The sequence below is a fragment of the Folsomia candida genome, unplaced genomic scaffold, assembly GCF_002217175.1.
Source record: "Folsomia candida strain VU population unplaced genomic scaffold, ASM221717v1 Fcan01_Sc008, whole genome shotgun sequence".
Lineage (NCBI taxonomy): Eukaryota > Metazoa > Arthropoda > Collembola > Entomobryomorpha > Isotomidae > Folsomia > Folsomia candida.
In genome coordinates this window covers 5,723,164-5,743,586 of record NW_019091200.1, presented here as the reverse complement: position 1 = coordinate 5,743,586, position 20,423 = coordinate 5,723,164, and the positions used below count along the sequence as shown (strand labels likewise).

The 20,423-nt window shown below is 40.5% G+C and overlaps 6 protein-coding genes across 10 annotated transcripts in view; 4 read left to right on the top strand and 2 right to left on the bottom strand.

Annotated features, from left to right (window-relative positions):
* Positions 1–1,203: 1,203 nt before the first annotated feature.
* On the top strand, positions 1,204–2,728 carry LOC110853587 (thiamin pyrophosphokinase 1). Its single transcript, XM_022101873.2, has 3 exons — positions 1,204–1,668; positions 1,738–2,227; positions 2,374–2,728. Exons 1-3 carry the CDS (start codon positions 1,494–1,496, stop codon positions 2,654–2,656), a joined length of 948 nt encoding a protein of 315 aa, XP_021957565.1. The 5' UTR covers positions 1,204–1,493; the 3' UTR covers positions 2,657–2,728.
* On the bottom strand, positions 2,675–6,182 carry LOC110853650 (probable ATP-dependent RNA helicase DDX10). Of its 2 annotated transcripts, none has more exons than XM_022101958.2 (8): positions 6,028–6,182; positions 5,724–5,923; positions 5,035–5,624; positions 4,741–4,942; positions 4,151–4,677; positions 3,778–4,064; positions 3,316–3,700; positions 2,675–3,240 (listed from the first exon to the last, which is right to left on the bottom strand). In XM_022101958.2, the coding sequence occupies exons 2-8, from the start codon at positions 5,916–5,918 to the stop codon at positions 2,754–2,756; spliced, it is 2,673 nt and encodes an 890-aa protein (XP_021957650.1). In that variant the 5' UTR covers positions 5,919–5,923; positions 6,028–6,182; the 3' UTR covers positions 2,675–2,753. The 2 variants fall into 2 exon arrangements, with proteins under 2 accessions (XP_021957650.1, XP_035710546.1); XM_035854653.1 differs by having other exon boundaries at positions 6,035–6,129.
* A 73-nt stretch (positions 6,183–6,255) lies between these two features.
* On the top strand, positions 6,256–8,279 carry LOC110853649 (eukaryotic translation initiation factor 3 subunit M). Of its 2 annotated transcripts, XM_022101956.2 has the most exons (6): positions 6,256–6,394; positions 6,604–6,750; positions 6,819–7,172; positions 7,315–7,528; positions 7,606–7,826; positions 7,911–8,120. In XM_022101956.2, exons 2-6 carry the CDS (start codon positions 6,604–6,606, stop codon positions 8,118–8,120), a joined length of 1,146 nt encoding a protein of 381 aa, XP_021957648.1. In that variant the 5' UTR covers positions 6,256–6,394. The 2 variants fall into 2 exon arrangements, with proteins under 2 accessions (XP_021957648.1, XP_035710547.1); XM_035854654.1 differs by lacking the exon at positions 6,256–6,394 and having other exon boundaries at positions 7,911–8,279.
* Positions 8,280–8,426: 147 nt separating this feature from the next.
* Positions 8,427–10,364, top strand: LOC118436482. The gene is made up of 2 exons (XM_035854655.1): positions 8,427–9,234; positions 9,607–10,364. The coding sequence occupies exons 1-2, from the start codon at positions 8,893–8,895 to the stop codon at positions 9,919–9,921; spliced, it is 657 nt and encodes a 218-aa protein (XP_035710548.1). The 5' UTR covers positions 8,427–8,892; the 3' UTR covers positions 9,922–10,364.
* Positions 10,365–10,665: 301 nt separating this feature from the next.
* LOC110853648 (chitinase-3-like protein 1) lies at positions 10,666–13,132 on the top strand. Its single transcript, XM_022101955.2, has 7 exons — positions 10,666–10,991; positions 11,168–11,619; positions 11,684–11,902; positions 12,136–12,283; positions 12,349–12,456; positions 12,532–12,632; positions 12,705–13,132. The coding sequence occupies exons 1-7, from the start codon at positions 10,760–10,762 to the stop codon at positions 12,927–12,929; spliced, it is 1,485 nt and encodes a 494-aa protein (XP_021957647.1). The 5' UTR covers positions 10,666–10,759; the 3' UTR covers positions 12,930–13,132.
* Positions 12,983–20,423, bottom strand: part of LOC110853646 (sodium-dependent neutral amino acid transporter B(0)AT2) — a 30,938-nt gene continuing 23,497 nt past the window's right edge. For 2 of the 3 annotated variants that reach the window (XM_022101952.2, XM_022101953.2), the window contains exons 2-14: positions 18,583–19,759; positions 16,911–17,231; positions 16,536–16,843; positions 16,407–16,470; positions 16,210–16,337; positions 15,981–16,132; positions 15,598–15,906; positions 15,282–15,524; positions 15,072–15,203; positions 14,766–14,990; positions 14,498–14,698; positions 14,285–14,436; positions 12,983–14,211 (exon numbers count right to left, since the gene is read on the bottom strand). In XM_022101952.2, the coding sequence (XP_021957644.1) occupies positions 13,446–14,211; positions 14,285–14,436; positions 14,498–14,698; positions 14,766–14,990; positions 15,072–15,203; positions 15,282–15,524; positions 15,598–15,906; positions 15,981–16,132; positions 16,210–16,337; positions 16,407–16,470; positions 16,536–16,843; positions 16,911–17,231; positions 18,583–19,691 (4,110 nt within the window). In that variant the 5' untranslated portion in view covers positions 19,692–19,759 and the 3' untranslated portion in view covers positions 12,983–13,445. Of the gene's footprint in view, positions 14,212–14,284; positions 14,437–14,497; positions 14,699–14,765; positions 14,991–15,071; positions 15,204–15,281; positions 15,525–15,597; positions 15,907–15,980; positions 16,133–16,209; positions 16,338–16,406; positions 16,471–16,535; positions 16,844–16,910; positions 17,232–17,317; positions 17,762–18,582; positions 19,760–20,423 lie in introns of those variants that run through there. The other variant, XM_022101954.2, reaches the window with a different exon arrangement.

The following is a 20,423-nucleotide window of genomic DNA, read 5'->3' as shown; positions in this document are numbered from 1 at the left end:
TTATTTATTTATTCACAAATTGACTTTATTTTACCGAATTTCATGAAGCCACGCCTTTTTCATAGAAGATGTAGTGCAAATAGCGGTTGAAGCGAAATATTTCCTCAATAACTGATTGAAACCCGTGTAAATTTACAGGATAGAAACAATTCTTAGCTCTATTTATACTCATATCACACCTTTGGTGGAGTGAAAAGTCATAGCGTTATAGATTTGTAAATAACAACCTTTTCCAAAATTCCCGTAATTTTTTATTATTTTTAGATTTCAAAAGTTTCAAATAAGTTGAAAAAGTCCACCAAATTTTTCATTTATTGCTATATATTTTTTAATTGTTAACATTTTTTAATCATGCAGCTGTCTTCAATTAGTACACATTTTTTAAACTATGACTATATGGTTCTTTCGGACGAATTTTTTAAATTGTGCAAATTTTTGGAGATTTAGTAATGTTTTTAATTGTTGAATGAATATCTGCAAAATTATGATGATTTTTTGAAATTATGCAAACTTTATACTTTATTTATGGCATCATGAATTTTAATTTTTTTACATTTACAAACAATTGGATATTGTGCAAATTATTTGAAGGCTTGAACAAAATTTAGAAACTTGGTTGAAAATCATAAAATCCAAACCTTGGTTGAAGTTTTGCATTTGAAGTTGCATTTGATATTCGGCTGGACAAATATTTCTAAATAATTGCGAAACTGTAGTTTGGTCATAGTCGAAGAATTAAAATTTGAGTTAAAGTTTGCATTAAGTTAGGCCTAGAAAACGTGATGTCACGGATCGGCCGAACCCCCCCTCCCCATATGTCACACTTTGTCACGGATGCTTGGCACCCCTCCCCCCCATCCTCAGCGTGACATAATTTATGGATCACCCCTTATTCATGAAGGAGAGCATGCAAAAAGCGAGTCTCCATAATTCCATGTTCCACAAAGCTAAAATGATAATTTTTTTCATTCCATTGAACATAAAATTTGTTTGATTGAAATGTCACTCAGCCTTTGTTAACCAGCACAGCGCTAAGCATTGCCGAAATATTGTAACAAGGTGAGGTGATGATGATCCTCAAAAACCGGAATAATTGCCCGGATGCACAATTGTGATATCTGGCACGACATGGCACAATTGACAATACAATGCAGCAGATGGATTGGTAAATGCTTACCAATAATATTTATTTATGTAACTAAAGCCGAGGTTCTAAAATTTGGACGGTAGAATGCAATGCATAAAATAACGATCTTTCTTTACTGCGTATATTTAACTTTGCATTTTGCACTCAACTTTTAAATGAGTCCATTACTAATTTAGTTTTCCTAATGCATATTCATTAACGAGTCTTTTTACAGCTACAGACATATGTACCTAGCTTGCACGGCACATCACAAACAGTTAAAAGTTAATGACTTTATCGTATTCCTGACTAAGGAATAACCATACAGACAATTTTGTCGGAATAATTGCTGACAAATTTTCGAAAAATGTCAACAACATCTTCTCCGCAGTATGACTGGAACCCTTTGGAAGTCGTGGAAAGTGCTGTGGTCGCAGGACAAGTTCCTCGCTCGAAATACGGGTGTGATCTCAAATATGCCATCATCCTCCTCAACCAACAAGTCCTGAATGAAGAGTTGTTCCTGAGTTTGTGGAATGAAGGTAATTTATGCAAATTATATTGATAAGCAGTTATCAACTAATTTACACAAGCCACAATTATGTAAACAGCCTCGTTGCGAATGCTCGTCGACGGTGGGGGCAACCACTGGAAATTCCTGTCGCGAAAGTTCCCCGATCTTGTCCAATTCCCTCACGTCGTCTGTGGAAATTTTGACTCGATAAGGCGAGACACGTTGGAAATGTTGCGTCGACGGGGTGGACCAGGTTCAGAATTGGGTGATGGAGACGAAGATGTCGTAGAAATCGTCCACTTCCATCACGAGGAGAAGTCGTCATCCGAATCTGACTTTATGCAGGCCGTTAATCTACCGATTTTCGGGGAACGCTTGAGCTCCTTGCAGATTCCGAGGGTTTTGGCCTACTGTGAAACATCGGGTCGTTTCGGACAGATTATGGCAAATGTGGAAACTTTGTACAAGTTTGGGAAGAAGGAGCCACAATTATTTTTGATTAGCTCGTCCTCGATAACGTTCCTCCTGCCAGCGGGGAGGCATAAGATCAAGTGTGGGGAGAGAGGCCATGAGTTTCTTAAGATCAGGTGCTCAAAATTATTAAGGTTTAAATTTTCTAAATGTATTGTGAACTTGCAAGATATGTATCTTGACAAATTAATTTGATAGAAAAGTAGCAATTTTTTAGATGAATTTTTAAGATAAAATAAATATTAAACTATTTGTCTTCCAGTCACTGTGCCCTTCTCCCCATCGGAACTGAGTGCACCGTGTCCACGGAAGGTCTCGTCAACGATCTGAAAAACGAAACGTTATCCTTCGGGAAGGCCGTTCTCACAAATGCAACTGTCGTTGGGATTGGTAGTAAGGAAGCAGATCAGAAACGGTCGAACGATCACGATAAAAGTCATGCGGCAGAACATGACCAATATGTCATTGTTCTCGTCACTAATTCACACCCAGTGTTGTGGGATATGGAATTTGAATTTGATAACCAGTTAAAAAATGTATGGTAAATAAATCTTGATTTTAAGTAGTTGTTTAAATAAAAATAATTTTATGCAAGTAAGCACGATTCATAATTCAGATATAAGAGTTACATTAGTAAATAATTTAATTAGTCAACAGTTTTAGTGCCCATTCCTCCATTAATCCTTTGTCTAGCGTGGAACCTGCCTTCTCCATTAACTTCTTTCGCTTCGATTTACTTCCACCAACACTAACATTACTATTTTTAAGTTTGCTATTATTAATTTTTTGGCTGAATTCTGGAGGAATTTCTTCTTGGTCGTCACTGTCAGAATCAGAGTTAACTACTTGCAATGGTCGCTTCCTACGGTAGGCGTCTTCGTCGTCGTCGTCGTCATCATCTTCGTCATCAGGTTCGAAATGCGAGTCCTCGTCCTCGTCTTGTTCTCTTTCACCATAAATTTGGTCGGGATCTGGGAGCCAACCGAGATTTGGACCAGGGCCATCGTCGTCCGATTCCTCGTTGTCACTATTGCCAAGTTGAACTCCCATCTCGTTACCATCGTCGCCTTCGGCGTCATCGTCTTTTTTGAGACCTTTTCGGGCGAGTCGTTTCTTAAGACGTTCCTCCCTGCGAAAAATAATTCATCATTTTAAAACCGGTCAGAACTATTATTAATTTTAAATATGACAACCATTTGCATACCTGTGTTTGGCACGAATTCTCTCTCTAAATATTTGCTTATCATAGAAATCCTCCTCCTTCATGATTTCTTTGACCCGTTCAATATCAATGCCACCCACGTCCTGTTCGGCATCGTAACTCTTAGCGGTGGCAGACTGTCTTTCTCGCCGTATGTCGGGTACAGCGTCGCCAGTGACGTCGTCAAATGTGAGCTTTTTGTTTGTTTGAATCTTCTTCTTTAAGAGTTTCTTGGCCAGGGCGGCTTTTGATTTTGGTTTCTTTGCAGATTTACTAGAGTTGGAGTTGGTCTGGAGGAGTTCAAAGTCAGCGTTGTCTTCATCATCCCCAAGTTCGGCAGGTTTCTTACTTTTGAACAGAGCCTCGGCGTCATCGTCACTGTCCTCGTCTGAATATCATTCATAATTAATTAATCAGTTTTTTAAGTTCATATTTTACTATGTAATTGTTGGTAATTATTCTCACCAGGTAAACTAAAATCAAGAGTTTTAGCCCCACTGCTTTTAAAGCCGGTTTCATTCTTTGCCACATTTTTCTTCTCTTCTGGCTTTACTTTTTTAACTTTTTCTTTCTTTTCTTCCTCTTCCATGTCTGACACATCCACATCAGATTCCGATTTCGGTTCCAGTTTTATGTCATCGTCATCATCATCTTGGTTGTCATTTTGTTGTCCTTTCTTCTTTTTTGGATTCTCTAATACAGCCTTTCTCTGGAGGAATCGGACCCTCGGAGCGACCGCGAGACCAAGCGAGCTACACAAATATACAATACATTTATTTGATTTATTTTTTAAATAAAACATAACTTAGCAAATTAATTATGAAATTGGAATACCCACCTCGCAAACGCGTCCAAATCTAACGCAGTCACATCAAATACGGCCTTATCTTTCATTAACCATACTGCTTTGAGATACGACTTAAATGCTCGTTGTGCACACTCCTTGAGATTGATATCACGTGCCAAAAGAGACTCGAATTTTCTTCTCACGGAGACAAACTTGGTTTGATTCACTTCAATTTTTTGGATCGGGATCTTCTTTCTCGTCAACGAGTCCACCATTGCTTCTTCTTCAGAAGGGAGGACAACAAGCAAGCTTTCACCTCCCTTGTTATACCGGGCTGTCCTTCCTGCCCGATGAATGTAGGTTGTTGAATCCTCAGGACAATCAAGTTGGACGACCCAGTCCACTCCGGGAAAATCGAGGCCTCGTGCCGCAATATCTGTGGCAAATAAAACAGCCGCTTGTTTCTTGGAGAACTCGTCATAAACCGACATCCGTTTGAGTTGGTGGAGAGATCCGTATAAAGCGAGGACGGACGTGCCGGGTCGCATCCGACAGAACAGGAGGTGGACAAATCGAACCTGAAAACAAAGACACGGAATTAGTAAAATTTAGCAAATTAATTTGCAATAATTGTCACTAACCTGTTTACAACTCGACAAAAAGACGAGAACCTTTTTCTTCTTGTGATGCTTTATAAAAGACCAGATCATATCCAATTTTACATCAAGCGGACACACGACATAACTCTGCTGTAACGCTGTGGGGGTGGCATGCTCGGCATTTTCATGGACAGAAATATACACCGGAGAACGGAGACTGAGCCTGGCCAAGTCTTTCACAGATCTAAAAAACATAGTAATTTATCAACGCATGAAAATTATCCCCATTGTCAGTTTTTAATGCAAATAGATATCAAACAAATAAAATTGTTTTACTTTGTCTGCGTCGCCGAGAACAGTAGTGTCTGCCGCTTTGCCGGTAAATTTTCAATAATTGCGTTCATATCTTGCTCGAAACCCAAATCTAAGCACCGATCTGCCTCATCCAAGACGAGAATTTCAACATTTGAGCAGTCAAAGTTTGGATTTTCGTCCATGTGTTGTAGAAGACGGCCCGGTGTGCAGATAATGATGTTCAACTGGTCGACCCTCTTTCGTTCGAACTTCAAATCCTTCCCCCCAATGATAAGTCCGGCCGAAAAGTCATGCTTTCTCCCCACGTTGCGTAATGTTTCAAATATTTGGTAGGCGAGTTCTCTCGTCGGAGTGATGATTATTGCGCCCAGACCGTCAGTCTCCGACCAAAGGGACGTGTAGAGTTTCTCCAAGACGGGAATGACAAACGCCAAAGTTTTTCCTGACCCTGTTTTCGCCGCACCGAGAATGTCCAGCCCTCTGAGCGCTAGGCCGATACTTTCTCTCTGCACTTCGGTAGGTTTTGCATATCCGGATTCTTTCAGCCCCCACACAGTCTTTCGGGAGATGGGGAGGTCTTGGAATCGTTTGAGACTGCTGGGTTCTGGCATCTAACATAATTACAAATTCATTAATTATTAATTTAAGTCCATCGCGACACCCGAATTACATGTAACATATTTAACATATGCGTAAGAATGTAAACACACCTGATTCTTTTCAATAAGATTTTTAAGCCGCTTGACTTCTTGTCCTTCATCCTCAATCTTTTTGGGTTTCCCTTTCCTTCCTCCACCTCCTTTCCTCTTATCTCTGAAGAGGGACGCTTTAATTCGACTATTTTTTGACATTCCGTTACCCGAAAACTTGGGTTTGTGCTCGTACTTATTTTCTCCTTCGTCCATGATCACTATAATAAGTTTTTAATAAAAATTGTAAATTGTTGAATTCACAATAATTTAACAAATTACAAAAATTTAATACATACATAATTAATATATTTCCAATACTCACCTCTCACTTTATTATTCCTGATTACTTAATCTATTCCAAAGGCTGGTTCACTCGTGAGTCGTAAAGTCAAGTTTTTACAGAAGATAAATTTTTAATTGTCAAAAAATGCAGTCAAAATTTTAAGCAATTTTTCTTTAAAATTAAAACTTTTCTTATTCTTCTTATTGAAAGTAGTGAATAGTGAAGCTTGAAAGCACGTGTAAACAGGGGACTGATTTGAATTTCCTGCTCAAACCATCACTTCCACTGCTACTACAAACCAAGCAGCCGGCGAGGTGAAGAAGGTGCTGTTAAAATTGTTCAAAATTTTTCAAAATTTTCAACAAAATACTGGAAATAAGCTGCTACACCCACTTGGAAATTTAAGGTAAAGAGGTGGTGAATTGGAATAATTTTGTGTGTAGAGTAAATTAAGCATAAATTAAGAGATTTTTGAAAGTGTACTTTCTCTTGCTTATTTAAACATATTAACATTGAATATGTCAATTCGCAATTAAAAAAATTAAATGTAGCAGTTTAAAAACCGGTTCATAATTTCAAGTGTGTAACTGTAAAATTTATATGATGTTTGATTAGATGGAAGCCGAACTAACCTCATTTATCGCCTGTTCTCCGCAAGAACAATGTCAAGAGCTGCGACAATATATGAAATCTTTGGGGGCCGAAATTTCCGAACAGCCGTCTCCGAAAGGGATGGAGGACGACTTGCATAAAATCATTCAAGTGAGAAATTACACAAATATTAATTATTGATTCCGTTAATATATAAACCTCAATTTTATTTTGTTTAGGTCTCCGATGTCGTGTTTCAAAAAGGTTCCGAAATTGATATCGAGTCTGTCCTGAACGGAATCGTATCTGTCGTCATCATCGTGGAGACAGAAGCCTCGGACGGCCTTGTGTTGGCGTTTTGTGAAAAGCTAGCGACGGCCTGGGAACCGGATGTGAAGCACGGCCTCATCGCCCTCAAAGTTTTGCGACTGTTGTTCTTCTCACTCAGCGAACGGTCCGCGATGCGCTACCACGTTTACTACCACATGGTCGAGGTGGCCGGCAAGGTGGGTCAGATGGCCTCGGTCTTCTCCAACACGAACCAACTCAAGAAGACCTTTTCCGCCAGGCCACCCACGGCCGAACAATTACAGGTGCGAATGCGATATGCAATATGCTGATAATCATTCGTCAGGATAATGATATCTTGCATTTTATTGAAATTTTGAAAAATAATGACTTTTTCTGTCAAATTATTAATTATTTTTATTATAATGTCGGTTTTTTATTTTGTAGAAACTCTATCGCCTCCTGCACACCTCGTTGACTAATTCCAAAATGAGTGACGACGCTTATAAAGTGATGCTTGACTTATTGGCGACGTACACGATGGAAAACGCGTCTCAAGCAAGAGAGGACGCTCAGAGATGTATCCTCGCCTCACTTGCGGACCCAAATATTTATCTGTTGGATCATTTACTTCCGTTGAAACCAGTCAAGTTTTTGGAAGGTAATTAGTTAATTAAAATTTCGGTAGAATTAATTATTGAAGTAATGTGGGCTTAATATTATCCAATTAATTTTAAGGAAATCCCATCCATGACCTTCTCATGGTCGCCGTGTACGACGGGCTGAGTGAATACATGAAGTTTTACGCTGGGCACAAGGAATTTATGCAGAAAATGAACCTGGATCATACCCAGATGACGAAAAAGATGAGGATCCTGACCCTCATCTCAATGGCTGAGAAGAGTCCAGAAGTCTCCTTCTTGCAAATCCAGAAAGAGTTACAGTTGGGGGCAGATGAGGTAGCTAATTAATTATCATAATGTGCAATAATGATCATTGTAAATTACAATTTGTAATTAAACATTTTAAATGCATTTGTCCAGGTTGAGCGATTCATTATCGACGCCCTGAAAACTAAACTTCTCACCGCTCGGATTGAACAAGCTAACCAACGCGTCATTGTACAATACGCTGTAAAAAGAGCCATCACGAAAGCACATTGGATTCAAATTCGCGATACCTTGTTCCGCTGGAAGAATAGTATTCATGCCATTAAAGAAAACTTGCACGATTTGGACGCGCCCATCATGTAATCTGTTCTATTTTATTATGGTTATATGTTCTACTATTAAATAATTTTAGAGTTTAAAAGGTATATTGTTTTGAGTAACAATTAACACCAACTTTGTAATACTGAAATGCATTTTACAGTGTATTTTGTATCTAAAATAAAATCCAGCCCTATTAATTTACTTTGTAAAATTGCGTAAGTTCAGTCCAGCATCTATGTATGTATCTACATATTGATTACATTTTACATTTCACTGTGTTCTGTTTGTTCTTTGTTTCTGCCGTGTAGACAAAAAAGTGGTGGCGAAAGAACTTGCACGAGGAGAAGTAAGTAATGAAGTAGGTCATGCCATTCACCAACTTCATCATATTTCCCTTATTCCTCCTCTCTGCAAAGAGGGAGAGAAAGCTAAGTAAGCAAAGCAAAGAATGAAACGCTAAGTAAACTGGATGCTCACTTTCAGCAGTATGTTGCAACTTTCCTCTTTCTCTCTCTCTTTATAACATCCGGATCCTTGTGCATTTTTTTTACTCATTTTCTACACGAAAGTCACCACTCTCGCATAGTGCTTTCACTTTTTGGCTCGAACTATAACTTTCTCTCACTTTCTCTAATCCACTTTCTCTTCCCGTACAGCGAATTGCTGTTAATTTTTCCGAAAAATGGGAACCCCTGCTCCCCCATTGACGTCAAACTCACCACTGCCAACAACAATAACGTCGCTGCATTATTACTCTACTCAAAACGTGGCCTTAGTAAATATTTAATACTAAAAAATAGTGTAATTGTCTGTCATGTCCTCGTACAATTTCGCCCATCGTTTCTCCTGCCGTCTGACCGTGCTGGGGGAGATGGTCGTGGAGGGAGTCGCCATCGTGGTCGTGATTGGCTGGGATGTCTTCCACTATTTGAAGCGGATGGGGAAGTTGAGAGAGTTTCGAGGTGGGCATGGGAGTGGGGGCGACGGAGTCATTTCAATCTCGACAGGTCACCAAGATGTGCTCGAGTTGATTGGGGAGCTCGACTTTTGGAGCGTGGTGGGTCACGCGATCTCCCTGCTGGGACTCTTTGTAGCGTTACTTATTCTAATTACGGGGATTCGAGTGCTCATCGGGCCTTGTCAGCTTACGCCTCAGGTAAATTTTTGAATTGAAACTGTTTATCACTGACTATGTATTTTTCCAAAAGTTATCTAATCTTCCACTCACCACACAAATTCCGAAATAATCTTCATTGACGCCATACAAATACAAATACCTACATACACATTCATACAATGTAATAAACGTAAAGATTTACCTGCATGCAATTTCTTTAGAAAATGAAAGGAAATTTTGTCACAAAATTTATAATCCGAAGTATGTACTGTTTTCAAACCGAAAAATTTACATAGTGGGAGAACCTTAGAGAAATGGGGCGCATATTATCCATTTTATGTCTTCAACAACCAATCAACCGATTTTATGTCCATTATTCAATGATTGATACCAGCTATTTTTTAACTCCAGGTGACTGAGAGGCGTCCCTTAAAATCTGCCATCAAGGTGTGTTCCCTCTGGTGCGCGTTGACCTTTTTGCGCTTCATTCTGCTCCTGCTCGGCCTCTCCCTGCGCCTCATGGTCTTCTCCCTCCTCGCCTTTGACGAGTTGACGAACGCGGAAATCGCCAAGCAGGCCACGATCCTCCTCCCACTCGCCTCCTCGCTCACCGCCATGGCCACCACGGCCAAGTTCAGAGCAGAGGTCGAGGTTCGCTACGCCTCCCTCCTCCCTCAACTCCCCGACGGCTTTCAAATCCCGCAAACCTCTTACGTACCCGGGTAAACGAGGGGAGATTTTCAGATAAGCCGGAAAAAGATAGCCTCCACCCTGCATAGTAATACATAAAAAATCTACCTGGTTGAAATTATGCTCGGAAAAATAAAATACGCAAAACTGGAAACAAATGCAATACTCAACAAAAGTCAATATTATAATTATAATAAATAAATTTAGCTGTTTGTCTCTGTATTGTGAATAGTTAATTAGTTAGTTAGTTAGTTATTGAAGAACTGGAAATTTTGATCATTATATATCAATTTAATTAATTAAAGTTAAAGTGAAAGTTATATAAATGAGAAACCAAATCTTCCACAATATATGTGCATACGTATACATATTTAAATTTTATGTCTGTTTTTCTCATCCAAAAGAAGAAAATATTGAAATTGTTAAAAAAAATGGGAGAAAGTTGTAACATAAATTGAACGGAATAAATACAAACGTGAATAAAATCATGACGCTTGGAGTATTTTTTGCAAAGAATTATTTATGAATTATGCATTTGCATGCGTGTGATGCACAACATAGATTGTTAATTTGCAAAAAATTATATATCTGTGTTTGCGAAAATGCACTTATTTTTTGCACATTATGGAACGGACAACAATTCCTGCTTAGCATAAAATAGGGGCTGGGTAAATAATAAATGAGGTGTGAGTGCATCCGAATTGGTCTTAATTAACTGGGGCAATTGTTTCGTGCAGATTTTTATCCAGATTTTATCGTCATATAAAACACAATTTGCGATTAGTTAACGAATCGATGGTGGCGGTGTCTGTCTGGTTTGTTTCGAAAGTGTTGAAAAAAGTGTGACATTTTTTTCTAATTTAGATAAGCAAACATGGGGATAAGCGATTATTATCCCTTGATCTTACTTCTTGCCTCAGTCTGTCTCACAGAGGTCAGAGGTCAAGCCTGCTCCAAAGATAAGCCTTGCGGGACGGACGCTTGTTGCAGCAAATGGGGCAACTGCGGTTACGGACCAGACTTTTGTGGGGATGGGTGCCAAAATAATTGCGATGCGAAACCAGAGTGTGGCAAATGGGCATTGGACTTTGACTGTCCCCTTAAAGGTTACAAATCAATAAACTAATGTAGATTTTTATTTGCAATAATTATAATTCTTTATTTGAATATTTAAACTTCATTTTCTTCAAAATTAAATTCTATGTATGAGTGTGCGAAATATGGCGTCATTGAAATCGCTCTATTTATGTTTTCCATTCAACAATTTTAACTTATCCACCAGTGTGCTGCTCGAAATGGGGTTTCTGCGGCACAACGGAAGAATTTTGCAAGAAAGAATGCCAGGGAAATTGTGACGATCCGCCAGCCCCCTCCTGCTCTTCTCGAGGTTCCTCCTCCTCCCCCGTCAACATCGGCTACTACGCGTCCTGGGCTGCCACCCGGAAGTGCAACCAATACACCGTTGATAATATTGACCCTGATCTCTACACCCATCTCAACTACGCCTTCGTCGACGTGAGTAACGGTGTCATTGCTCCACCGAGCGTCCAAGAGGACTCGGCGATGCGAAACTTTTCCGGACTCAAGGATTTCAACCCAAGTTTGAAAGTGTTGGCGTCAATTGGAGGTTGGGCGTTTAATGACCCTGGGGAAACACAGCAGGAATTTCACAATATTGCAGAAACCCCGAAAAGCAGGAAGAAATTTATTCAGTCTGTCCTCAAATTCATGAAAGTATGTAAGCCATGATAACTACCTGGTTGTTATCAATAGATTAGTAAAGATTTGGGTTATCTAGGAGTATGGTTTTGACGGCGTAGACGTCGACTGGGAGTATCCCGTGGCAGATGACCGTGGGGGTTCTCCGGAGGACAAAGATAACTATTTGGACCTCATCAAAGAGATGAGGGCGGCGTTCAAGTCGAAATATTTAATAACCATTGCAGCCCCAGCGAGTTATTGGTACTTGAGGCACTTCAAGATTGCAGAAATGTCAGAATATCTCGACTGGGTTAATGTAAGTACTTAGTTCTTAATCACCAGGAAAATAAATGCTTCCAAAAATGCTTCGTACGTAAAATAGGTCATATGACCTTTAATTAAAGGTCATATGGCGTTTATACATATATTATAAAGTCATGCATATCTCTACTGATCATGGGCTGACTCTCTCCCGCAACGATGATCACCTCCATACTTTACATTACGTTACTATAAAATACTTTAAATAATTCAAGGTCATAATTAAAGGTCATGACTTACGATATTCACGGGACCTGGGATAAGGACATTGAGTCGCTCGGCCCATATGTTAAGCCACACACTGACATTTCTGAAATTGAACCAGCCATCGGGCTTTTCAGAAAGGATGGCGTTCCCGATGAAAAACTTGTCCTGGGTAAATTCATTAATTGAATCTTTAATTAAATTCTAAGTCCAATTAAATTGTCACATTTGTTCAAGGTCTTGGCTACTATGGGAGAGCTTTCACTCTGAAAACACCCTCTTGCAAAAAGATCGGATGTGAATTCAGTGGGGCTGCGAAGGGCGGAGAGTGCACTGATGCTCCAGGTAATGAGATTTTTAAGTACTTTCTAACACGTGCAATCTTGTAAATTGCGGACTAATTTTATTTAATCGATGCAGGAACGCTGGGCTGGTTCGAAATTGTTGACATCATAAAGACCAAGGGGGCAAAGTCGATCACTGATAAAAAGTCAATGTCCAAGATTCTTGTTTTCGATAAGGTATGACCTCCATTAAATTTAAGCACATAATATATTAATCTAACCCTAATTGTCTCCTTATCGTAATTGCAGGACCAATGGGTCGGGTATGATGACGAGGAGACGCTCGCCTTTAAACGTTCCTGGGCCAAGAAGAACTGCCTGCGAGGCACCATGATTTGGAGTATCGACCAAGGCCTCGATAAGTACGAGTATGAAGATAACGCCATCCCAGATGCTAAAATTCCCCCGAAACCGGATCGATCTCCGATGTATAATCGACCAAAATCAGTGGGACAAGGACACGGCAGAAAATAAAATATAATCTATCGGTATAAATTCGTTCATCATTTTTTTTCAGAAATCTACTCTCAAATTCTGTAATCAACATTTTATTCTCGAAATCTTCATCATATTTTTAGTCGACACATTTCAGCCATAAATTGTTTTCGGGTATAAATCAGTTCTCTCTATTAATCTTTACATGAATTAACTAAATAAAATAAAATTAGGAAATGAAATGACTATTTACGTAGCATTTTATGTATTGGTAACATTATTTAAATATATGTAAAAGAAAAATCTGCATAATAGTGAGGAGTAGAGACAAACAAAAAATCACAACTTTCTTTTTATACCACGCACAAAAATTGCATTCACACAGGTTCATTCATTTGCATGGAGAAACGGTACACTGAAAAAGTGGAACGTTTCTGTAAATATGGCATATTTTTGTTGTAGTTCTCAGTAATTAGTTTTAAATAAGGCAACAATTTGAACAACATTTATCAACTATTGCCTTAATTGAATTGAAATAATTAAACTTAATTGTAGTTAAGCCTCGGAATGTCTTTCAGGATTTTGGAAGCCCAGTCTCATATCGATATCTAGCTCGACACGACTACTGCTTCTGCTCCCACCACCCCCATTTGAATTATCGTAGAGGAAACCATCACTAATTAAGGCGAGTTGTGAATCGTTACTGTTCCTGTTTCGACTCCTGTTGAAACTTAAAAGGTCAAAGGTCGGTCGTGCATCAGGATCACACCCAAGCTCCAAATGGTTCAGGAAATCGAGGTCATAGTCAATTTTTTCGAGGGAAGAGTGACTAAAAGTGTAGGGCGGGGCTGTTGACGTTCCTGGAAGTTGATGATCGATAATGACACCACCACCACCACCGTCAACACCATTGTTGTTATCAACGCCCGACCGCAAGCTTAACATTCGGGCGATGTCTCTCGAATTGATTTCGGAACTAATCCTTCTCACGGAAGGTCGCTCTTTCCGGCTAAAGTCGGAAGACAGGGTGTGGCTGAGAGGGACCTTTGTGCGGAAACCGGAAATAATTGTGATGTCCTTTGTCCCTTGGCGAGACGTTCCTGCCGTCGCTTCAGAGTAGAGTGGAGGTGGAATTGAGGACGAGGACGACGAGGAGGAAGTCGACCCTTGTGAAGATTGGTTATTAATTTCGAGAATGACGGACGCATAGGCGGGTGGGGGAGGCAGGTTGGGATCTGAGTTGGAGGTTGATGGACCGTTGGGATTTGTAGTGATGCGGCGCATACTGCGACGAATACTGTTCCGGAGGAAGCGTGCAATTCTGTGGAGTACAAATATTTAAATTTGAATTCAATCATCGTTATTTTAGGATGCAGATTTGCTTGTACACTTACTTGGCACCGGTGGCAGTTGAATATGACGGCGGTGGGGTATATTTGGGGGGCGGATCTTCACTTCGACCTGTGGTAGACCGTTCTCTTCTGGATTCTGAGTTCGCACTTCCAAATCTTAACCGAGTACTGGGACGGTACAATTGTTGCAATCTCTGCATAATTAATAAGAATTAGTGATAAAGAAATTGCCTATTTGAATAAAAAAAACTGCACCTCAAAGATATCGGAAGATCCATTCGTCAGATATCGACAACTCTGCACAATAGCGACAAATGGTACAGCTAAAATTGGCAAGAGTTGTATCAGCGATCCCACTTCTCGGGTCCAACTTGGCCAAAAAATGTATCCTCGGTTTGGATTCCAGTCGTAGAGTTCGCGGATGTTGCCACTTTTGAAGGAAGCGATTGACAAGACCTAGAAAAAAATGCTTATTTAGGTGTGATACTCATTTTCTAAATTATTTTGCAAATTATGCACCCACCAGCAGCGCAACAGGCATGATGACATTCCAAATAAATGAAACTAATGGTGCCAGAAACTTGGCGATCCTTCCCGGTCCAGTCAGCAGAACGGTGACAATGTTCTCCCCACAGTATGGCGCACCTCGAACGATGAACACTGCCACCAACTCTAGCAAGTAGAGAATCATGATCCACCAGCCAGATCCGACCGTGAAGTCGAGAAAATAAGTTACGAAAACCCCAGTCTATAAAAAAATACATAAATCATTATAAAATTATGTCCTCAAAAATTTCAAATTTTTTTTACAGTCCACTAAAAAATTCACCTCTGTACACAGCGGAAGTCCGAGAGCAAATCCCATCGCGCACACGAAAAAAGTAATAGTCGTTTCCCAACTTTTGAGCATTTTGTACTTGATGGCGATCACTCCTTTAATGACAGTGTGCCAAATCGCAAGCTAAAAAATATTCAAATTAATACATTAGAAAATTGTTTTCTTTTATCAGAACTATTAGTTAAAATTTGATAACCGTACTTGTTGCGCCAAACCGAAAAGGACGAGCGTAAAGTAGAAGAGAACCGTCCAAAAAGGGGACAATCCCGTCGAACTTAACACCGCCATCGCCGTGGGAAATAGTTCCGTCGCCAAGCGGAGAACTTGATATCCACTCGCGGTCGGGTCACTGCCAGCTTTTCCGTCCATTCGGAGGATTCGCACCCCCATCAGAAGCGGGTTGTGGTGCAGGTTGGATGACGAGAGTGGAAACAAGGAGGCATCCTATATAACCAAATTTTTGCGAATTTTTTTAGAACAGTTTTAGAATTTCAAAAATATGTTAAACATTGATTACCTCTGGTTTGTTACTCCCACCTCCCACAGAGAGGAACTTGTACGTCCGTTCGCTCTCAAATGACGACGGGATATACGAGTACCGCTGCAAAAGGGTTGTCGCAGTACTTGGCGTCGCCGCGGAAATGATAGAAAGGCAACTATTTCCGACAAAGGCGGAGAGTAAAAGGACCACCGTGGTGACGAGGACGACGATTACGGCGTCAGACTTGAGCGGGTGGGCGTGTCTGTTGTGGGAGGTGACTTGCATGACGCAAGCCCCCAAGAGACCCCAGGTGAAGAAAACTTCGCGTGCAGCGACGACCCACGTCTGACGATAAAAATTTGGTTAATTTAATCATTTTTAAATTAAATTACGACATAATTATGTATTTATGTATGCACCTGCGTGTTAAAGAAAAAGTCGACCCAGGCCGTTTGTCCGAACAGTGATGAAGTATTGTCCACTAATCCCACCATTTTGAAAGTTAGGACGAAAAGGGCTGCAACTGGAGCTAAGACGAAACCGTGGACCACTTTTCCATACGATTTCAACCCTAATAGTATAAGGAGCAAAATCGTAATTTTGAAATTAACATAGCACCATAATTTACGTAATAGGTTACAACCGAACCTTTCGACAGCGAGACAAAGATAAGCATCCAGACAACGGCTAGGTTAAAAGCAACTGTGAATTTGAGGCTGTTTGGCACATAAACTGAGTGTGGATAGTCCGGACTTGCGCGTTGCAGTACGACCCCACTAAAAATTAAGAAATTATTAACAAATACTTCAAATAAATTCATGCCCTCGCAGCAAAGTAGAATTTACCTGAAATAGTCAGGAACCGTATCTGCAAAATCCGTCTGATTTTGTGACTGATATGGATCACATTCTGCGCCAAACAATCGTTGAGTAAAATTTGTTAAACTTTTTAGTATAACTTCGTGTTTAACTCACCCCTAAATTCCCTCACGCATTTCCCCCACCGGTACTGATCCCCCCGAGTAATGAACGAATCCCTAAAATAGATAAGCATCCAGGACACCCCAACCGTCGAGTAGAGGCCGACCAACGCCTGGGAAAATAAAAGTCCGACCCCAATCCCCTGAAAAATCGGGGATATTTTCCACATCCCTACAATTCCGGCATGGAGATATTGACCCAGCGACATGTGGAAGGTGAGGAGTGGCACACCCAGCACGAACGACAATATGACCCATTGCACGACAAAGTTCGCTCCATAGTTGACTGAGAGGAGTCCAAATCTAGGCAGAAAAATTTCAGAAATTAAGATCAAAATTTCCAAATACATATTTATTTTTAATTTCCTACCTGCAAACGTTATTCAGTCCTAGAGTGCACCCAATCAGTGCGAGGACGGAGGACAGCCGATGCGGCCATCGACTTGCGGGCACACTTCCCAACGTGCCACCCAATCTTCGTCTCGCCGTGGGTGGTGGGGGTGATAAGGACGTAGTCGTTCCCGATGATGGTGGGGTTGGCGACGAGGACGACGATCCTGTGGCGGTGCTGGTCGTTGCATTATTTGTGGAAGAGGCCGCCGATGGTAATAAGGCTGACTGCTGAGATTCTGGTGAAACCGACGACGGCGAGGAGGAGGAGGAGGAGGAAGATGACGAACTGGAGGCACCTCTGTTAGATAAGAAGTTTATGAAGATAAGAACAATTTATTTTGAATATTTAGTACTCAAGGTCATTTCTTGCTTTAATTTTGGTACCCTTTGACAAAAATTTGGTCATCGTTTTCACCAAACATTCCACTAATCATCCACCCAAAACCTTACTAACTTACGATCCACCATGTCCCCCCACTAGTAATTTTCACCTCATGACGACATCACAAACGGAGCGAAGCGTTTCACATAGACAAAAAAATTGTCCAAGTTCTCCAAAATGAGCTCGATTTGTAAAAGAAGTTGTGAAATCCTCATTATCACGTTTTATGCACAAATTGTCGTAAATGAAAAACTCCACAATTATTCACGACTCTGGGCGCTTAACAATTAAAAACTGCACACAACAATTAAACCGCAATTTAACGAACTTCAACTTCAAGTGCAACTTAAAGAATGGCTTCAAAATAAAACAAGCTCAATAAAATTGAGCAATAAAAACTCTGCGTAGGCGTTCTTTTGCTTGGAACCATTAACTGAATGAAGCGTGAACCCTTACATATTCATTTCAAATGAATGAGAAGGCTCAGCAGTGGTAAAGTGCACAAGGAATAAGGAAGGGGAGCCTTGCCTTGGTGGAAAAAATGACGAAAATGCGGTAAGGACGCCATAAATAAATACATGATGACGAATTGTAGGAACCCTCTCGACGTATAAAACTGAACTTGACCTGGATGCACAATATGATGCTACAATATGATGCAGATATTGAAATTAAGGCAATTGGCAACGATGACGAAGGTGGAAGTTGGAAAAAAGTTGACACGAACGAATTGAAAGAGGAAGGAAGAAGGAGATCTGCATTTAGTTTGGTAAATAGATAGATTTATGTAATGATCTTTGGCTGGCTGGTGGTGCGCTATGATGGGAGGGAGGGTGGTCTGCTAGTATTTTGTGGTCGCTATACGTACGTGGTCAGGTCAAGGGTGACCACTATTCTTCCTTTGATGCTGACTCATAGAGCAATAAATAAAGGAACAAATGTATAAAAAAAGAGTTGGTGGTGGTGGATTTTTTGACACCTTCACCTCAATCGCACCACTGCACCGCACAATCAAGTGACAATGCTATAGGGTACTTAACGTTTGCATTTACTGTGAAAAATTTGTGGAATGTTTTGGAAAAGAATGAGAGATTTGTTAAACAAATAGTATCTCTGGTTTGGTGGTGGTGGTGTATGGAATTGATAATCATGATGATTTTGCCATTTGTGGGGAAACGTTCTTGGCGAAATTTTGCACGCCAAAAGTTTCGATGCTAAATTGCTAATCATCTTTACATTTCAAAAAAGACTTAAATTCTTCTCTTACCCAGTAGTATTGGTACTTGAGCAGCTACTCGTTCCCAGCAATGGGGTCGATGTCACTGCATCTTCGGATGATGACGCTATGCCTCCAGTGGTATTAGAATTCGCACTCGTCCCTTGACGAGTCGGACTAGTTCCCCTCAAACCCTCTGATATTACTCCTGACTCCATTGTTACAACTCCCTCACTAGTACTTTGTGCTGCACTGTCACCACCACCGACAACAACCACGACACATAGTTGATCACTGCTATTTTCACTGGATGACTCCGACCCACTTCCGGTACCGAAATGTTCCGGGACGGGTTTAAGCTTAACTTTAATCGGTCTTAGTTTTCTCATGGAGGCACGCACCATGGGTCGATCACTTTCATACCCTTCCAAGTCCAAGTCTTCTTCGTCTCCCTGTAAAGAACAGAGCTGGTCGTCCGCTTCGGCATCTTCTTGACCCTCCTCCTGGTCGTCAAGCATGTCTTCAATGTCGTCGTCACCACCGTTTTCCAAATCGGGGGGACCACTACCCTCGGGAAGCTCTACTTCCACGATTAAGAGATCTTCATCCTCATTTTCGCCACGCAGCAGTAAATCTGCGAATGCTTCCACGCTTGATTTTATTTTCGATGCGGAAGACGGCCCCGCAGAAGAATTCGTTGGAGAGACGAACTTTTGTGGTGATGTCGTCATTGGTGTCATATTATCGTCAATTTGTTCTAACAAAGTGTTAAAATTATCGAGTACTTTTACAACTTCGGACGCACAAGATTTACTATTAGTACTGCTGCATTCTAGGTCGAGGTCAACTAAAATGTCGCTAATTTCTTGGGCTGTATTATTATTGCCGACTAAATACTTCTCCATGGCGGAGGCAGGAATGGATCCTGGGGCGGAGGGAATATTGACAAAGTCGAGATTTAAGGCATCCGTGAGTGGGGTTGAGGAGATGGGTTGTTGTGGCGGTTGATCGGGACATATTTGACTAAAACCGGAAATTAAGGGGAGCGGATGACTGTGCGTTCTCGTGTGGGAGGATCGATTTAAATTATTCTGTGAGAAACCACCCCCACCACTTTCGGCGGATGAGCCTGGGCGCAGATCCATTCCGGTGACCGTCATCTTGTTCAATTCACTTGGAGAAGGTCTCTATTAATTCTTCGAGAAATTTTCATACTTGTCAAAAATTTCTGAAAATTTCAAAAAAATGGTATAAATTAGTACAATTTTTTTCTATATCAGGATGTTTTTTTTAATATCTAGGTCAAAACACCGACTAGGAACTAAACTAACGCGACTTCCTTAAAACCGGGCTGAATTAATTAGTTAATTAATGAGTACCTTAAACTAATCCTGTTACCATCTAGATAACTGTATGTTCGCAATAATTAATAAAATTTATCTACCATCCGATGCCTAACCATGATTCCGCATCTTCCCCCTTAATCAAACTCTAATCAAGGGAATCGCATGATGCCATCATCATCCGTGATAAAAATGATACCGAAATTGAAATCATTAACAAATGCTAATCATATTCCGATCTACAGAATCGCCGGACATGCTCCAAATCACGTAGGCAAGGTTAGTCTCGATTGGAACAAAGGGAGACAAAAATATGATTACGAATACGATTATGCAATACTTTTTACAAAATCTACGACACTTTTCTTCAATAACAAATCATTAATAATTTTTCTCTGATAATGATGACGACGAACGACGAACAATTCGTCGTCATTGTCATTATTTTTGTTACTCTTGTGTCCATTACGACACTGAGTAATTACCAGTGAATAATATGTCCCTGTATCCGTATTAACGACGGCAGTACGAATCACACACCACAACCAG

Coding starts and splice junctions, on each gene's coding strand:
- LOC110853587 (XM_022101873.2), top strand. CDS start 1,494: ATGTCAACAACATCTTCTCCGCAGTATGACTGGAACCCTTTGGAAGTC. Junction 1,669..1,737: donor CCTGAGTTTGTGGAATGAAG/GTAATTTATGCA, acceptor TTATGTAAACAG/CCTCGTTGCGAATGCTCGTC. Junction 2,228..2,373: donor CATGAGTTTCTTAAGATCAG/GTGCTCAAAATT, acceptor TTTGTCTTCCAG/TCACTGTGCCCTTCTCCCCA.
- LOC110853650 (XM_035854653.1), bottom strand. Junction 5,625..5,723: donor ATCTTATTGAAAAGAATCAG/GTGTGTTTACAT, acceptor TAATTATGTTAG/ATGCCAGAACCCAGCAGTCT. Junction 3,241..3,315: donor AGAATTCGTGCCAAACACAG/GTATGCAAATGG, acceptor TATTTTTCGCAG/GGAGGAACGTCTTAAGAAAC.
- LOC110853649 (XM_035854654.1), top strand. CDS start 6,604: ATGGAAGCCGAACTAACCTCATTTATCGCCTGTTCTCCGCAAGAACAA. Junction 6,751..6,818: donor ACTTGCATAAAATCATTCAA/GTGAGAAATTAC, acceptor TATTTTGTTTAG/GTCTCCGATGTCGTGTTTCA. Junction 7,173..7,314: donor CCACGGCCGAACAATTACAG/GTGCGAATGCGA, acceptor TTTATTTTGTAG/AAACTCTATCGCCTCCTGCA.
- LOC118436482 (XM_035854655.1), top strand. CDS start 8,893: ATGTCCTCGTACAATTTCGCCCATCGTTTCTCCTGCCGTCTGACCGTG. Junction 9,235..9,606: donor CTTGTCAGCTTACGCCTCAG/GTAAATTTTTGA, acceptor TTTTAACTCCAG/GTGACTGAGAGGCGTCCCTT.
- LOC110853648 (XM_022101955.2), top strand. CDS start 10,760: ATGGGGATAAGCGATTATTATCCCTTGATCTTACTTCTTGCCTCAGTC. Junction 11,620..11,683: donor CTGTCCTCAAATTCATGAAA/GTATGTAAGCCA, acceptor TGGGTTATCTAG/GAGTATGGTTTTGACGGCGT. Junction 12,457..12,531: donor AGAGTGCACTGATGCTCCAG/GTAATGAGATTT, acceptor TAATCGATGCAG/GAACGCTGGGCTGGTTCGAA.